The sequence below is a fragment of the Cicer arietinum genome, chromosome 5, assembly GCF_000331145.2.
Source record: "Cicer arietinum cultivar CDC Frontier isolate Library 1 chromosome 5, Cicar.CDCFrontier_v2.0, whole genome shotgun sequence".
NCBI classification, from domain to species: domain Eukaryota; kingdom Viridiplantae; phylum Streptophyta; class Magnoliopsida; order Fabales; family Fabaceae; genus Cicer; species Cicer arietinum.
In genome coordinates, this window is record NC_021164.2 from 65808118 (window position 1) to 65824384 (window position 16267).

The 16267-nt window shown below is 28.7% G+C and overlaps 2 protein-coding genes across 3 annotated transcripts; both read left to right on the forward strand.

The window, feature by feature from the left end:
- Positions 1-845: 845 nt before the first annotated feature.
- LOC101494812 (probable LRR receptor-like serine/threonine-protein kinase At1g67720) lies at positions 846-6552 on the forward strand. 2 transcript variants are annotated; one of them, XM_027334940.2, is made up of 15 exons: positions 846-946; positions 1449-1989; positions 2320-2831; positions 3094-3223; positions 3353-3424; positions 3512-3580; positions 3693-3764; positions 3903-3971; positions 4151-4317; positions 4400-4650; positions 4867-4993; positions 5075-5140; positions 5231-5417; positions 5506-5638; positions 6046-6552. In XM_027334940.2, the coding sequence occupies exons 2-15, from the start codon at positions 1535-1537 to the stop codon at positions 6367-6369; spliced, it is 2634 nt and encodes an 877-aa protein (XP_027190741.1). In that variant the 5' UTR covers positions 846-946; positions 1449-1534; the 3' UTR covers positions 6370-6552. The 2 variants fall into 2 exon arrangements, with proteins under 2 accessions (XP_027190741.1, XP_004502339.1); XM_004502282.4 differs by lacking the exon at positions 846-946 and adding an exon at positions 965-1206.
- A 5523-nt stretch (positions 6553-12075) lies between these two features.
- Positions 12076-14111, forward strand: LOC101495141 (E3 ubiquitin-protein ligase AIRP2). The gene is made up of 5 exons (XM_004502283.4): positions 12076-12437; positions 12728-12890; positions 12995-13061; positions 13178-13421; positions 13659-14111. The coding sequence occupies exons 1-5, from the start codon at positions 12349-12351 to the stop codon at positions 13867-13869; spliced, it is 774 nt and encodes a 257-aa protein (XP_004502340.1). The 5' UTR covers positions 12076-12348; the 3' UTR covers positions 13870-14111.
- The last annotated feature ends 2156 nt before the right edge of the window (positions 14112-16267 follow it).

The window sequence follows — 16267 nt, forward strand, 5'->3', positions numbered from 1 at the left end:
CTTTTTCAAACTTCAAAAAGCAGAGATATAAACATAAAAGTATAAAGTTACACCTTTAATTACATTATTATTAAAGTACTAGTACATAATTTGTTTATCTCTCTCTTATAATCTTATTCTTAGGTTTGTTTTTTCTTCTTTGTTCAACATGTTCTCCACATAGATAATCCTTAAACATAAAATGAGAACACCTCTTCCACATATTACAAATATAGTTGAAGCTATGCCTATGTCCCATATGTAATTTATGTGTTAGATAACACTATATACTTCTGTTCGTATTTACACGTAATTAGGCACATGTTAAGATTTTTTTCCTTTAGATAAAAGTTTCTAATCCAATTATTAGATGTATTTATTTTTCTTCAAATATATGTAAAAAAATTAATATTAAATACATTTATTCACAATAGACAATTTAACAAAAGTAGCACAAAAAATATACACATTAATTACATTATTCCCTTTTTTAATATACCTGAAAAACTCGATGAAAACTTATAAAAAAGACAAATAGATTATATATCATCTACAATGACAAGTTGAAATCTAGCTGCTCTAAAACTCAACTCACCTGAATTTTAACTCATATATATAAAAATTACTTCTAGTAATTATCAATGCTTAACAACAAAGAAAAGAGACCAAATCCTTGGTTCAGACCATATGTTGTCGTACAGCTGCAAGACAGGTTACTATCCCCAATTTTACTTGTCTTTAATATGTTGGAGATATCATTTTTGTTTTAGGTACAAAATTTGTTGGGGATTTATTACAGTCAAAACAGATAATTGTGCTAAAATGTTACCACTAAATTATTTCATTATTAAACTTGTGCCTTGTGTGTGGCTCTTTTTTAAAATGGCAAAGAAAAAAGGAAAAGGAGAACATGAAGTCTTATTTTTCTTAAAGTAAAAGAAGATTCCAATAATCAAGATAAAGAAAGGTAGTAGTAACATGAATGAACCATCAAAAAGAGCTATCAATAGGAAAAGCAAAAGTTAATAATAATAGTAACAAGTGGGAGAAAGCTGGTTTTGAGATGCTGCTGATCTCAAACAAGCAAATAATTTTTTTCAATCAACCATAATTATTTGATGCAAAATTATTAGTTTGTTATCTTCCTAATAACTTCAATGGCTTTATTTTCTCTCTTTCTGCTCACACTTCTTCTGTTAATATCATGTGCTGCTTGCCAACTTCAAGGTATGTATAATGTATTGTATCTTTAATTTAGTATTCAACAACTCATAAAGTTGGTTTGGTTTTTGAATTCAATTTCATTTCAAAAAAACCATGCATGCCAACCTAGACTAATTTTTATCAACACATAAGTCCTAAGTAGAATATTTTTATTCTGTGAAAATCATGTCATGAAAAAAACAGAACCATGATAATAGGGTTCTGATTAAATCTGTGAGATTATTTATTGTTTTTTTGAGATGCAGAATTTATCAGCATTGATTGTGGAGGAACAAGAAGTAACTACACTGACACAAGCACAGGGCTTAAATGGATTTCAGATTCTGAGATTATGCAACATGGAGAGATAGTGGAAGTGCAAAACCCTAATGAAAACAAGGTTCAGTATCAGAATAGGAGAGATTTTCCAACAGATAGCAGAAAATATTGTTACACACTTGAGACTGAGGAGAGAAGAAGGTATTTGGTTAGAGCAACTTTTCAGTATGGAAGCTTGGAAAATGGAGATACATACCCTCAGTTTCAACTTTACTTGGATGCAACTAAATGGGCTACTGTTTCAATTAATGAGGACTCAAGAATATATGTTAAAGAAATGATTTTTAGGGCACCTTCAAATTCTGTTGATGTTTGCATGTGCTGTGCTACTACTGGCTCTCCTTTCATATCTACCCTTGAGCTTAGGCCTTTGAATCTTTCTATGTATGCCACTGATTTTGAGGATGATTTCTTCTTGAAAGTAGCTGCAAGAATTAACTTTGGTGCTCCAACTGAGGATGCTGTCAGGTCTGGTAGTTTGCCCTTATACTATTTATTTAGTCTATGAATTTGTAGGGCGTTGTCAATTTTGTCATAGAAATTGTTAGTATTTTCAAATAGTCACTACAAAATAGTCACAAAAATTGTCAAGCAGAGACTAATGTGATTGTCACATTCAGAGATCATTTTGAAATTTTGTTATTTTAGAGACCAAGTTGATATTGCCCTAGAATTTCATAGACTAAATTGGTGATTTACTCTTTTTTTTAACATCTGCCATAGTTTTTGGCTCATAAATGGAGATTTCTAAATATATTTGGTGCTTTGAGCTTGATTTATGTATCTAATGTTTATCAGGTATCCAGAGGACCCATATGATAGAATATGGGAGTCTGATCTTGTGAAAAGACAAAATTTTCTTGTTGGGGTGGCCCCAGGCACAGAAAGAATTAACACAACAAGGAACATAGAAATAGAGACAAGAGAATATCCACCAGTTAAGGTGATGCAAACAGCAGTTGTTGGCACAAAAGGAGTACTTAGCTACAGACTGAACCTAGAAGACTTTCCTGGTAATGCTAGAGCTTATGCATATTTAGCAGAGATTGAAGATCTGAGTCAGAATGAGACTAGGAAATTCAAATTGGAACAACCTTATATAGCTGACTATAGCAATGCAGTGGTGAACATAGCTGAGAATGCTAATGGTAGCTACACTCTTTATGAACCAAGTTACATGAATGTCAGTCTTGAATTTGTTCTTTCCTTCTCCTTTGTCAAGACCCGCGATTCGAATAGAGGACCTCTGCTAAATGCAATGGAAATAAGCAAATACCAAGAAATTGCTTCAAAGACCTTTAAGAAAGATTGTAAGTTCTTAAATATCAATATGTATTTGGGGAAAATAGATGTCTTAGTGCATGTATATAACATAGCTTATTTGGATGAGTAATTAAATCAAAGATCAATTAATACAAATGTTAGTGGTTAGTTTGTTATGGATGGAAAATTTGTTAGCAGCAAAGGTCGAATCTTGAACCTCTTTCTTAATACTCCTTTAGCGTCCCAATCCATACAACTAGTTATTGTATCAAATGAACATATTGCTAACCATATACTTTTCTTTTACAGCAAACATTGTAAATGCATTTGCTTCCTTGTCTGACGAAAGTGTCCCAAAGAATGAAGGCGATCCTTGCGTTCCAACTCCTTGGGAGTGGGTGAATTGTAGTACCACTACACCTCCTAGAATTACAACAATGTAAAGTCTCTATACCTTTTTGTTGACACTTCTATTGTTCACATAACAACATAACATTTTGCCATGGTAAATAGTTTTCTTGAAGTTAAAGTAGTACATGTTTTTACTGATTGCAATAACTTGTACTAGAAACTTGTCACGAAGAAACATGACTGGTGAAATTCCACCAGAGCTCAACAACATGGAAGCCTTGACAGAATTGTAAGTAAAACATGCTTCAAAACAAAATACTTCCATTTATATTTTTTTGATTTTAGTTTCTTATGTAATTCATTATTGTTTTCTTAGGTGGTTAGATGGAAACTTGCTTACAGGACAACTACCAGACATGAGCAATCTTATCAATCTAAAAATTGTGTAAGTTCTTTAGTTTCACATGTGATGGTTTCATGGTGGAATCAATATCTTGGTAAACACTCTTCTTATTTTTTCTATATTTTTCATTGTTTTCTTTTATAATGTTATGCAGGCATCTCGAGAACAACAAATTGACTGGTCCGCTTCCGTCTTACCTTGGTAGTTTGCCAAGTTTACAAGCATTGTATGTATCATTTACTCATCAATGTTTTTCATCTCTACTTTCTGAACAACTTGTAGCATTTTTTCGTTGTTAGTGCCAAAGTTCTCCAACAGAAAATAAATATTTCCCCTGTGATATTTATGAATGCATCTATGACAGGTTCATACAGAATAACTCATTTTCAGGGGAAATACCAGCAGGATTATTATCTAGAAAAATCACATTCATGTAAGTAAGCTCAGCAAAGCACAATCTTTCATATATCAGATCAATTTAAATGCAGATGCTAAAGACTCGTTGAACATGAATTTAGAATAACTTTGGTGTTTGAAAATAATAGGAAATGATTTTTTTCCGACTAGTTTAGTATCTCGATAGAAGTGACAGACATTTATTTTCTCTTCCAGCTATGATGATAACCCTGGACTGCATAGAAAGAACAAAAAGCATTTTAAGTTGATCATAGGAATTTCTATTGGAGTACTATTGATTCTATTAGTCCTGTTCTTAGCAAGTTTGGTGTTATTGCATAACCTGAGAAAAAAGGCTTCTCAAAAGAAAAGTGATGAAAAAGGTTAGCAAACCAAGTCAAATCTAATATTTTTTAGCTTGACAAATATAAGGTTCTACCATTGAAGTGTTATTGTGTCGTGCAGGTATTTCAGGACGTAGTGGTACTAAACCAACCGGATACTCTTTCGGTCGGGGTGGGAATTTAATGGATGAAGGTACTGCATACTATATTGCTCTCTCAGAATTGAAAGAAGCTACAAATAGTTTTTCAAAGAAAATTGGAAAAGGAAGCTTTGGATCTGTCTATTATGGGAAAATGAAAGACGGAAAAGAGATCGCAGTTAAGACTATGACCGATCCATCCAGTCATGGGAACCACCAATTTGTAACTGAGGTATAATTTTCATAATTGAGTCCTCATTGAAAATTGGTGCTGAAATCAGTCTATCAGTGTCCTAATAGATAGTTTTACCTGTGTTTCGATCAAATGATTTGTGTTCCTTGAATTTTATCAGTATTAGCATTAATTCTATGCAGCTAATATATAGGAGCTAAAAGAGTATGACTTAATCTTAATTTCACCACATTCACCGTTGATTCGCGAGTGCAGGTAGCCCTCTTATCAAGAATTCATCACAGAAACTTGGTTCCTCTCATTGGATATTGTGAAGAAGAATATCAACATATTCTGGTTTATGAGTATATGCACAACGGAACTCTTAGAGATCACATTCATGGTTTAATTTCACGCCCTTATATTCATCTATATACTTAGTATTAAAAGTTATACCATGATTTAAATTCCAATGTCTTGACAGATTGTTCGAGTCAGAAGCAATTAGACTGGATAACTCGTCTTCGAATTGCAGAAGATTCTGCCAAAGGTTGATCAACGACATCGATTAATTTCTTGGTCCATAAGTATATCAATTTTTTCATGTTAACAATTATAGAACAAATTTCTATTTCTGTAGGTCTTGAATACTTACATACAGGATGCAATCCTAGTATCATTCACCGAGACGTAAAGACAAGCAACATTCTCCTAGACATCAATATGAGAGCAAAAGTGTCAGACTTCGGACTCTCGAGACTAGCCGAAGAAGATTTAACGCATATATCAAGTGTTGCAAGGGGAACTGTAGGCTACTTGGATCCTGAGTAAGACATTAGCCTCATGTTTCCATGACCAACAACGACACTTTTCCTAAACATGTTGAGCTCAAATTCTTTTTTATCACATTAACAGGTACTATGCAAATCAGCAATTGACTGAAAAAAGTGATGTATATAGTTTTGGAGTTGTTCTGTTGGAACTGATATCTGGAAAGAAGCCGGTATCACCAGAAGATTATGGTCCAGAAGTGAATATAGTTCACTGGGTATGTTGACGTTTGTCTTTAAACTATCCAAAATTGAAAAAGTATAATCAGGGTATGGTTTTTTGGCTTATTTGAACTTATATACTAACATAAGCACTCGTGAGACCATTTGAAAGAGCTTATGAAATCAACGAATAACATATCATCAGCTTATTTCCATAAGTTATCCATGATAACTTATAAAATCAGTTTGTAACTTATATGAAAACAGTTTAACTTTATTTTATCTTTTGTTATAGAAATAGTTTATACATAAGTATTTACATGATAAGCGTTTATACTATAAGTCTTTAATTAAGTTGTTTATCCAAACATGGCATAAGTATATGTTGCCTAACTAGAAGCTGAAACACCTTGAACACGTACAATGTCATACTTTCAGTTACAAGTCGTAAGTGTTTTTGCAGGCAAGATCTTTAATTCGTAAAGGCGATATAATTAGCATTATGGATCCTTTGCTAATTGGAAATGTCAAAACTGAGTCAATTTGGAGAGTTGCTGAAATTGCCATGCAATGTGTAGAATCACATGGTGCTTCAAGGCCAAGGATGCAAGAAGTGATTTTGGCTATACAAGATGCTTCCAAGATAGAAAAAGGAACAGAAAATCAGCTAAAAATATCATCCTCAGGTGATTCCAAACCACAATCTTCAAGGAAAACTTTGCTCACAAGCTTTCTTGAAATTGAGAGCCCTGATTTGTCAAATGGTTGCCTTCCATCAGCAAGATAATTTTCTCTTTTAATTTCTTCTTATTAATATCAAGGCACCTACCTACATAATAAGACCTTCTTTAGGCGGGTTTTGTACATTATTTACCACTATTTTTGTCCATCCTCGTATACTATTAAATATGTTTATATTTACAACATAGTGAAACTCATTGACTAGTGACAAGATTAAAGAGTTCTTTAATTTGCTTTGGTTATTTGTAAAAGGAAAGTACCCTCTCTTGTTGCAAGAGTGCTGAGAAACATGTAAGCCCAACAGATAATTGAGAGAAAATTGAGAAATGAAAAATTGAAATTAATTTTGAAATATATATATTATGGTTCAAATTTTGGTCCTCTTTCTTCTATCGTAACAATGTATCCCGTTTATAATAGTTTAATCTCATAAGTGATTACAAACTAATCAGTGTCCAACTAAAACCTATTTTGAGTAAAAAAACTACAAAGATTAGTATACTTTTTCTTTTTAATTATTTGATTTTTAGAAAAATGAAACCTTAATAATTTAAAGTTCGGTAAATACAGTTTAACGAAGAATTGTTCCAATCAAGATGTAATTCAACGTAATATGTATCCGGATTGGTCAATTTGAACCAATGAATTATGTTTTATTGTGCTAGTAAAGTTACGTCGGATTTTGAACCAATGACTTGTTTAATTACCAACTCTAATAATTATGTTAGGTATAACTTTTTCCTCAAGGAAGAAGAAGAAGAAGCAGCAGCCAGAACAGAATTATAGTTCATTTGAAAATCCGTGAATATTAGTATAATGTCTAGTCATCACTGCATTAATCCATAAATTTCAACGCTAGATTCCGTATTTTGATGGATTGTATATCAATTATCAACAAACCTATCCGGCGGCATCTAAAAATGAAATATAAAATAAAGTTTCCTCACTAAGTCAACCCGTGCGTGCTTTACAAAAAGAAATGAAGATGAGATACATATTAAATATTTTTATATATGTTTCAAAAAATGTTAATATGAAGATTTGTTTAAACTTCAACTTGACTGGATCTCTGCAACTCCTCCTTGTCCTTGACCATGGAATATTTATAGTTTGGATGTTCATTTGTTTTCTATCAAACGTTTGGATGGTTACTCGTTACTTCTTTCCGCGGCGAAGATTTAAATATTGGAAGTTTAACTCTTTCCGCTATACTATATATTCATGTAAAATAATTTTACTAACGGTACATATTCTTTATTTTCAAAAACATAATCTCCCAAATATTATTGACACGAATGCATATGCAACACGGGTACCGATGGAATGCAACACGGGTACCGATGGAATGCAACACTTTTCTCCTCCATTTCATCCTGAGTTGCTAAGATTAAAAAATATTTAAATGCACTTTTAAAAGTTCCATTTCATCCTGAGTTCGATGTAACAAGTGTCTTTTTTTTAAATCAGTTTTTTTATCTTTCTATTAATTAATTTTTTAAATTTTGTTGTTGTCTCACTATTTTTTATTATGGTAATAATATTTGTGAGTTTGATAAAATATTTAAAATTAAAAATAAATTTTTAAAAATATTGAAATTTATTTATTTAATTTAACTTTTTTTGAATTTTTTTTAAATATTTAAAATTTATTTATTTAATTTAAAATATTAAATATTATTTTTATTATTTAAGTTTATTAAATATTAAATAATATTTAATATTTATTTTATTTATACATTAAAATATGAAAAATCAATTTATTATATTTCATTTATAAATTAAAATTTAAAATACTTAAATAGAATATTTAAAATTTATTCAACAATAACTTAATATATATATATATATATATATATATATATAATATTTAAATTTTTATATTAATTAATTTTTAATATTTTAATATATAAATAATAAAATTAATTACAATAATAATGAAATATAAATTATTTTAGGCTAAATTACATCTGTGGTCCCTTAACTTAATTTCGGGTAACGTTTTAGTCATTTATATTTTTTTTTTCGACTTGGTCCTTTATTTTAATTTTAAGTGACAATTTGATATTTTATGTTTTAAAATTTCAACAATGTTATCATTTTTTATACAAAAATTCAAAAAAAAATTCAATCAAAACTCATAAAATTAATTATGTTCTTCAATATAATACAAATTTCATCAAATTGGTAACGCAAATCTTCAAATAAACTCATAGTTTCATATTTTATTTGATATTGTTAGGAATAAATGACTAAATCGGGAAGAAAAAAAAAGATAAAAGAATAAAACGTTATCTGAAATTAAGTTAAGGGACCACATATATAATTTAACCATTATTTTATTAAAGCTACAAATATCACATAATTGTCGTGTCGGGATGTAACATAATAAAAAATAGTGAAGACATAAAAAATCAAAAATTTGATAATAGGAGAACCAAATAATTTGATTTTAAAGTTAGAGAGACTAAAACTTTATTTTTTTATAAAATAGATGAATTAAAAATACATTTAAAGACATTAGGTCAAAGTGAGACGTTTCTCTCTTGCAACTTCATCTCATGCTAATAAGAAAAGGAAATGTTATTTATTATGAGAGGTATGAAAGAGAGTAATAATATGTGACAATATCTAACACATCTCATATATGATCATATAATTGCGATCAAGACTTCTATATTTATGTACTTTTTTTTTTCTTATGCAAATAATACGTACCACATAATATTCATTACGTACTCGAGAAGAAATTGACTATTTCTCTTATAAGTGTCTCTTCTCAATCTCTCTTGTCGTTATTTTTATAGTACGAAACACACCATTTACTGATTTACACTAATTAGTTTTCAAAATTGTTTTTATGTAAGAAAATTTAAGGTGAATGGATGAAGTTCAGTCTTAGGTAGAGAAAATTTTATCAACACTTACAAAATTTACATTTGTCTCCCTCCATTAATTTTTAAGTCGATCCAAATTAACAATTTGTACTTTAATATGTATTTAACAAATTTTAATTATTTTCAATAAAAACAAAATAAATTTGTAATTTGTTGTGAGCAATAAATTATATAATTATAACTTGTTAATTTATTTTATAAATAAAAAACTTGTTAATTTACGTCTAATGAATGAGGTAAATCAACAACCCTCTTAATTTTTAACTTTATCATTTTTATCCAATCAAATAACTGTATTTTTTTCCTTATAAATAACACATTTTACAATTTTTGTATTTTTTCATAACGTTTTAGTCATTTATCTTTTTTTTCCGAGTTGGTCGTTTATTTTAATTTTAAGTGATAATTTGATATTTTATGTTTTAAAATATCAACAATGTTATCTTTTTTTAAAAAAAATCAAAAAATCATCAAAATTTTGAACCAAAATCCATAAAATTAATAATCATCTTCAATATAATGCAAATTTCATCAAATCCATAACTCAAATATTCAAATAAACTCATATTTTCATCTCCAACAACATCAAATAAAGAATGAAAATATGAGTTTATTTCAAAATTTAAGTTATGAATTTGATTAAATTGACATTTTATTGAAGATGATAATGAATTTTATGAGTTTTGTTTGAAAATTTTGATGATTTTTTTTGAATTTTTGTAAAAAAAATGACAACATTGTTGACATTTGAAAACATAAAATATAAAATTGTTACTTAAAATTAAAATAAATGATCAACTTAGAAAAAAAGAAGATAAAAAATTAAAACGTTACATGAAATTAAAAGTTAATAAACCGCATATGTAATTTAGCTTAAATTATAAATTCATATATTTTCTATTCAAAAGATGAATATCATTATTAATATTAGAAGTTATTCATAGACAAAATTTATAGAGATAGGTAAAAGCAAACAAGCACTATAGTAGAAAATGAAAACAGTTGTCTTGTAATTGGAGCTCAATAAATGTTGGGGGCGCGTATTTGAATCTCCTATACTTCTCTTTGGAAGAAAACAGTAGCACGACTCAATTTCTATCGTATATTATCATTAAATGTTACAAATTTTGAATTTGAAAAACAAGTGAAACTGATATAGGATAAAATAGGGAATAGGAAATGCAATTACAAAATGGCAATAGTGGGATGAAGAAAGGAAAAAGATTAACAAACATTAAAATGTAATTAATTAAGACTCTGTCTTAAATATTTCATATTTTTATTTTATTTATTAATAAGAAAATATGAAACTTTTGAGAATTGTCCACATTTTTAATAATAATAATAAAAATGTAAAAAAATTATTTTTATAATGTACCTTTATTAATTAATATTTAATTTTTTCTATGATAACTCACTTAAAGAGTCTCTCATGAAAAATTAACATACATTTAAAAAAATAAAATGTAGAAGAACTAGAAGTAAAGAGAATTTTTGAAAGAGAAGGTTATGGGAGGGGATGGTTTTAGAGTTTTTTTTTTTCATTTTACAAAATTCATCTAATTTGTGAAGCTAAAAAAATCTATTGGAGAAGGATTTTAGATAAATTATTTTAATATTTTTCAAATATTCTTTTTTAATTTTTAAAAAATTTATTTTTTATATATGGTAAAAAAAAGTTCTTCGTATTTTGTTCTTATACTGAACTAGACTCTAACTCCAAGTGCCTCTTAATGGACCTTAGTCCATTACGTGATGGATGCGATGTATTTACCCTTGCACGAACCTGCACTTCCACAATTGTACTTGCCACCCCTATAAAACACATGAAAACAAATCTTACCTTTTTAACCATTTATCATAAGTTTCAAATGTTCGAATTAAAATTACATTTCGAAAATTTAGAAAGTTTTCAAATTTGAAAAGTTTCGAAAGTCTCCAAATCTGAAAAATTTTCAAATCCGGAAAGTTTTAAAATTTCCTATTTTGAAAGTTTTGTATTGTTCGAAAGTTTCGAAAATTCTGGAATTTTCTATTTCGGAAGTTTCAAAAATTCTAAAAATTGTCATTTCGAAACTTTCAAATATTCTAGAAATTTTATGTTTAAGAACTTTGAAATTTTCGAGTGTCACTTACTTTTGATTTCGAAAATTTTAAAAGTTTCGAAGGTTAAGATAATTTTTCTAAAATTTCCAAAGAGTGGTGACAAAATGCGAAGTTAAAAAAATAAAAAAAAATTTATAAATAATTAAAATAATAAAATTATATTTTCACGTTAATTGAAAGATAACATATTTAGATGTGGAGTATGGGATAAAATTTTAACCATTAAACTATAATTTACACTGTACAAGATGATAATACGATATGTAACCATCTAACTTCTAATATCACTCATCTTTAAAGGAATCCTATAAAAGACTTAAATTTAAAATGTAAGATAACTTTCAAATGTAAGATATATTTTCCTTCTTACCTTACACTTTCTCGAACTTGTAAGAAGTGTGGTCAACAACCCTACACCTCTCCAAAAATAGTTCTTGACCATCTCCAAGAGTCCTAACCGAATGAGTTTTCTTCTACTTCCCTTCCCTTCCATACTCCCAAAGAGAGCATACGAGGGGAGAGTATCCCTACAAACACAACCTTTTGTCTTGTATTTATATATAGTACGATTCCCTAATGTGGCAGGTATTATCTTTATCTAATAAATACTCTTTTTGACTATCATCAACGCATCTTTTTTGTTACGGCATTCCTTACCTCACCCACCTAAACACCCTATAACCAAAACCCAACCACACTCATTTCATCCTATAATAATAATAATAAATATCGTATTATCATATCATAATAATACCCCTTTAATATTCAATCACCTCCAAAGGTTCAAACTTTGTGACACAAACAATCAAAAGCTTACTCCTTTTCCTTCCCTTCATCAAAAAATTGCCCACCCCTTTCTTGGTTTTCCTTTTCGTTTGAGATTAGAATAAAGGGTCGTCAAAAAAATTTGATCACCTTCAACTTTGTCTTATAAATAGGAGGAAGAGATAGTTTTTTCTGCTCTTTCTCTCTCTGTGTGAACCGGTTGATTCTCTGCTTCAGCTTTTCACAAAGTAAAGACAAACATGGCAATGATGCCTTACTACCTTTCTCGATTACCTTATCAGGATTCCCTCCAAATACTCGAAGCTGACATACACCACGCTAATTCTTTGTAAGTTTCAATTTTTCCCTTTTTTCTATCATCAATTTTTTAACTTTACTTTTCTGGTACTTGTTTTTGGGGGTTGAAAATGAAACAAAGGGGTATCTTCAGATAATTATTGATTAATTGTCTTCAAGTCAATTAATTTTCTTTTAACATAAACATAATCACAACTTCTATTCATGTTCCTTGAATTTCTTACTCTTAATAGGAATTTGGTTATATCAATTTCACTGTGCTAGTTATTTATTTATGTTTTTTTTTCATCTGAATTTGAATTATGAGTTTGTGGCTTTTAGGGCTGCTGCAATTCCTAGAACAAGAGGAGGGACTCTAATTCAAATGAAATTGGTTTGCAATCAATTGGCTCCTCTTTTTCTATTATTTCTGCAATGGATGGATTGTTCTTGTGCAGGATTTTTGCACAGTTATCTCAACCTCTTTCACATACTTATATATAAGGTTTCATTTATTTATTTGTTAGCTTTTAATTCTAGGTATTTGGTGTTGTCTTGGTTCTTTCTTTCTTTTGTTGTTGCTGCTAATGTTATCTTATTTTAACATAGGAATCCAATGATGGTAGATCAAACATTTCTACTCGTGGAAGGAAAGCAACCATTAAGGACTTCTATGGTGTGTGAATAAATTTGACTTTGCAAAAAGCACTTTTTTTTTTCTTCCTTATCCTAAAATGTATTCTTTTTTATGGCTGCATTGACTGATTATTATCGAAAAATTTGACCTTTCAGCTGTTATATTACCATCTCTTCAGCGGCTTCACGGTAGCTTTGACAAGTTGGAGAGTTGTGAAGAAAAGAACTCAAGCTTAGAAGGTTCAAGTTGTGGCAAGAAAGTAGTAATTGAAGGAGATGTGAAACTAACCAATGTTGATTTGCAAAGAGAAGATGAATGTGGTATTTGCTTAGAGCCTTGCACCAAAATGGTTTTGCCTAATTGTTGTCATGCCATGTGCATCAAATGCTACCGCAAGTGGTAATTAATCACATTTTGTTTATATCCTATATTGTCAACTTGCATCACTGCATGTTTGCATGTTTGAATTGACAGTGAATTTGGTAGAAACACGGTGTACCATAAGCTACACTTTAGAATTCAACAAAACCATAATGACACTGTGATTTTGTTAAACTCATCATGATTACAAACATACACTATGGTTTATCAGTTTATTGTTTTGACAATCTTGTGCTGGACTTATTTAACTTGCAGGAACAGAAAGTCAGAGTCGTGTCCGTTTTGCCGAGGTAGCTTGAGGAGGGTTAATTCAGAGGATCTATGGGTATTAACTTGTGATGAAGATGTTGTTGATGCTGAAACAGTTTCTAAAGAGGACTTGTTAAGGTTTTACCTCTATATCAACAAGCTTCCCAAAGATAATCCAGATGCACTTTTCTTAATGTATTATGAATATCTGATTTAATTTTAATTTTTTTTCACTAAATAAGAAGAAGAAAATATGTACATATAGGAAAATCCGGACCACAAATGTGAATAGAGTCTGGTAAAAAAATTACTCTGGTGATTTCATCATAGCACTTGTAAGAGAAATTTCTAGGAATTTTAGTCCTGGGAAACCATTCTTGTTAGTCCTGTGATGCTGATGCATTATTGTATACATTGCTATTACAATTAACTTGGAATTATTCCTTGTTTGAGTTCTAATGGCTAGCTAAAGTTTTCCAAGTTGAAACAGATTGTTAATGTTGAGAAGATTAATTCATGTGATTAGATTATTGGTCAAACAAGTTTATGAAGTTGTCTAATCTTTTATAAGCTGTCAGACTAGACTTGTCAAACATAGCTTTATTTAATGGCTAGCTAAATTATTTTAAATACTTTGAAATTTATTTGTATAAGTTGTTAGCATCACATGGGTGTTATAAAAGTTAGGACACAATTTGTATTTTTGACAAGACGTAAACAGTTTTATTGTTTTACATTTTTTTTGGACATAAATGTTATGAATTATCTAATTTTTAAGATGTTCAAATGAAAATATATAGCGATCTTTAAACCTAAGAACTGGCTTACTCACTCTTGTAAAATTCTAATTTTTTTTTTTTGAATTTGATCAAAATGTGTATTGTAATAGATTTTTAACTTTTTTTTTTCACAACATCAAATTTCGTCCCTAACCTTACTGCAACACATTTGTTAGTCTTTCTGGAAGGATAAAATGTTCAACTTGTTTTAAAAGAAATGATGTTGACTTTCTATATGATTTTGTTTCCTAATTTAGGAAGTATAAATTTGCCATATTTTACATCATATTGGTCATAGAGTACTTAGTTTTTGACGAGGAAGAATCAAATTTGATATTCTAGAGTTTACAACACTTATATATACATTAGCCTTTTGTATTAGACTCAAATGATGAACATAACTTACTTAATGTGAAAACTCCAGATTTTTGGACGTTAGAGTTTGTTATATATTAGATTTTAAGTAAGGAAAACCTATATAATTGTTTTTATTTTATTTTTGACAAAAATCCTAAATAGTTGTTGGAAAGGCTTAAATACTAAATAGTGAGAAATAAATCCTATGTTTTTCATGTAGATAGATAAATATGAATCCTATGCAGTATATTAATGAGAAGAGACAGTGAGGATGCAATACTAATGATAATAGATTTTACATATTCTAAGCGTGATATATATTTCTTATGAGCTCCCAAATATTCGATCCGGTGTCATTAAGAAAAATAATTCTAATATTGGTAATTAATTGAAATTCAACAAGTGTGACATACCAGTAACTCTAACTCCAATTCAATGGAAGTACATTAAAGATAAGACAATACCGTTTAGCAAAAATGGATGGCAATTAATAGATTATAGATGCATGCAGAATTGCAGATACAGCTACTAGCTAGGTTTGGCCAACTAATACTTCAAATTTCAAACGACAGTAACGTCGTACCTCTTCCAAATAATGTCGTTTTACAGTGAAATAAATAAACGGTAGAAAGGTCAACAGCGACCCTCACAACTTTGCCGTTTACCATATACTAGTTGCAGTTTCAGAATCTGTTGTGACTTGTGACACCAATAAATATTCTAACTAAACCTTAATAATAGTAATAATAATAATTATTATTACTATTATTATTATTATTATTATTATAAAATAATTATTTTATACTGTTAGTGTTGACCATTCTATCAGCTACATTATATTGGGTTTATTTATTTAAGATTTTTAAAAAGTGATTGTAATTTTATATTTTAAAAATTGACTTTTATGACAACTTATTAATAAATAGTAAAAGTTATTTTAAATGCATTTATTATCGATTAAAAATAATAATTTTAACATTCAATAATTTAAATATATATTATTAGAGGTTTTAACATGATAAAAATTATTTTTTTTTTGAAAAAAATATATTTTAAAAATAATTTTTATGAATAGCTTCTCAAAATAGTTTTTCATTTTAATCATTTTTAAAAATTTTATTATTCAGAAAAAATGTAGTTAATACATGAAATACTTAAAATAATATTTTAAGATAAACTATATTTAAATCAATTTTTCATTCGAAATTTTATTTTATTTAAAGAAATATTATAATAAAAAGATAAAATATTATAAAAATTATTATAAACAAATATTAAACAAACGGATCAAATAGTTATCTAATGCTTGGTTGATGTGGCAAATTATTATTGATCATGTACTATAATTTTTTACCAAAGATGGATACTAATAAATAAGACAATTCAGTCAAATAATAATTAATGACTCTTCCATTTAAAATAAAAATAAAACTAGATTTTTTTTATAAAAACAAATAAAAATAGAAATTATACATGCAT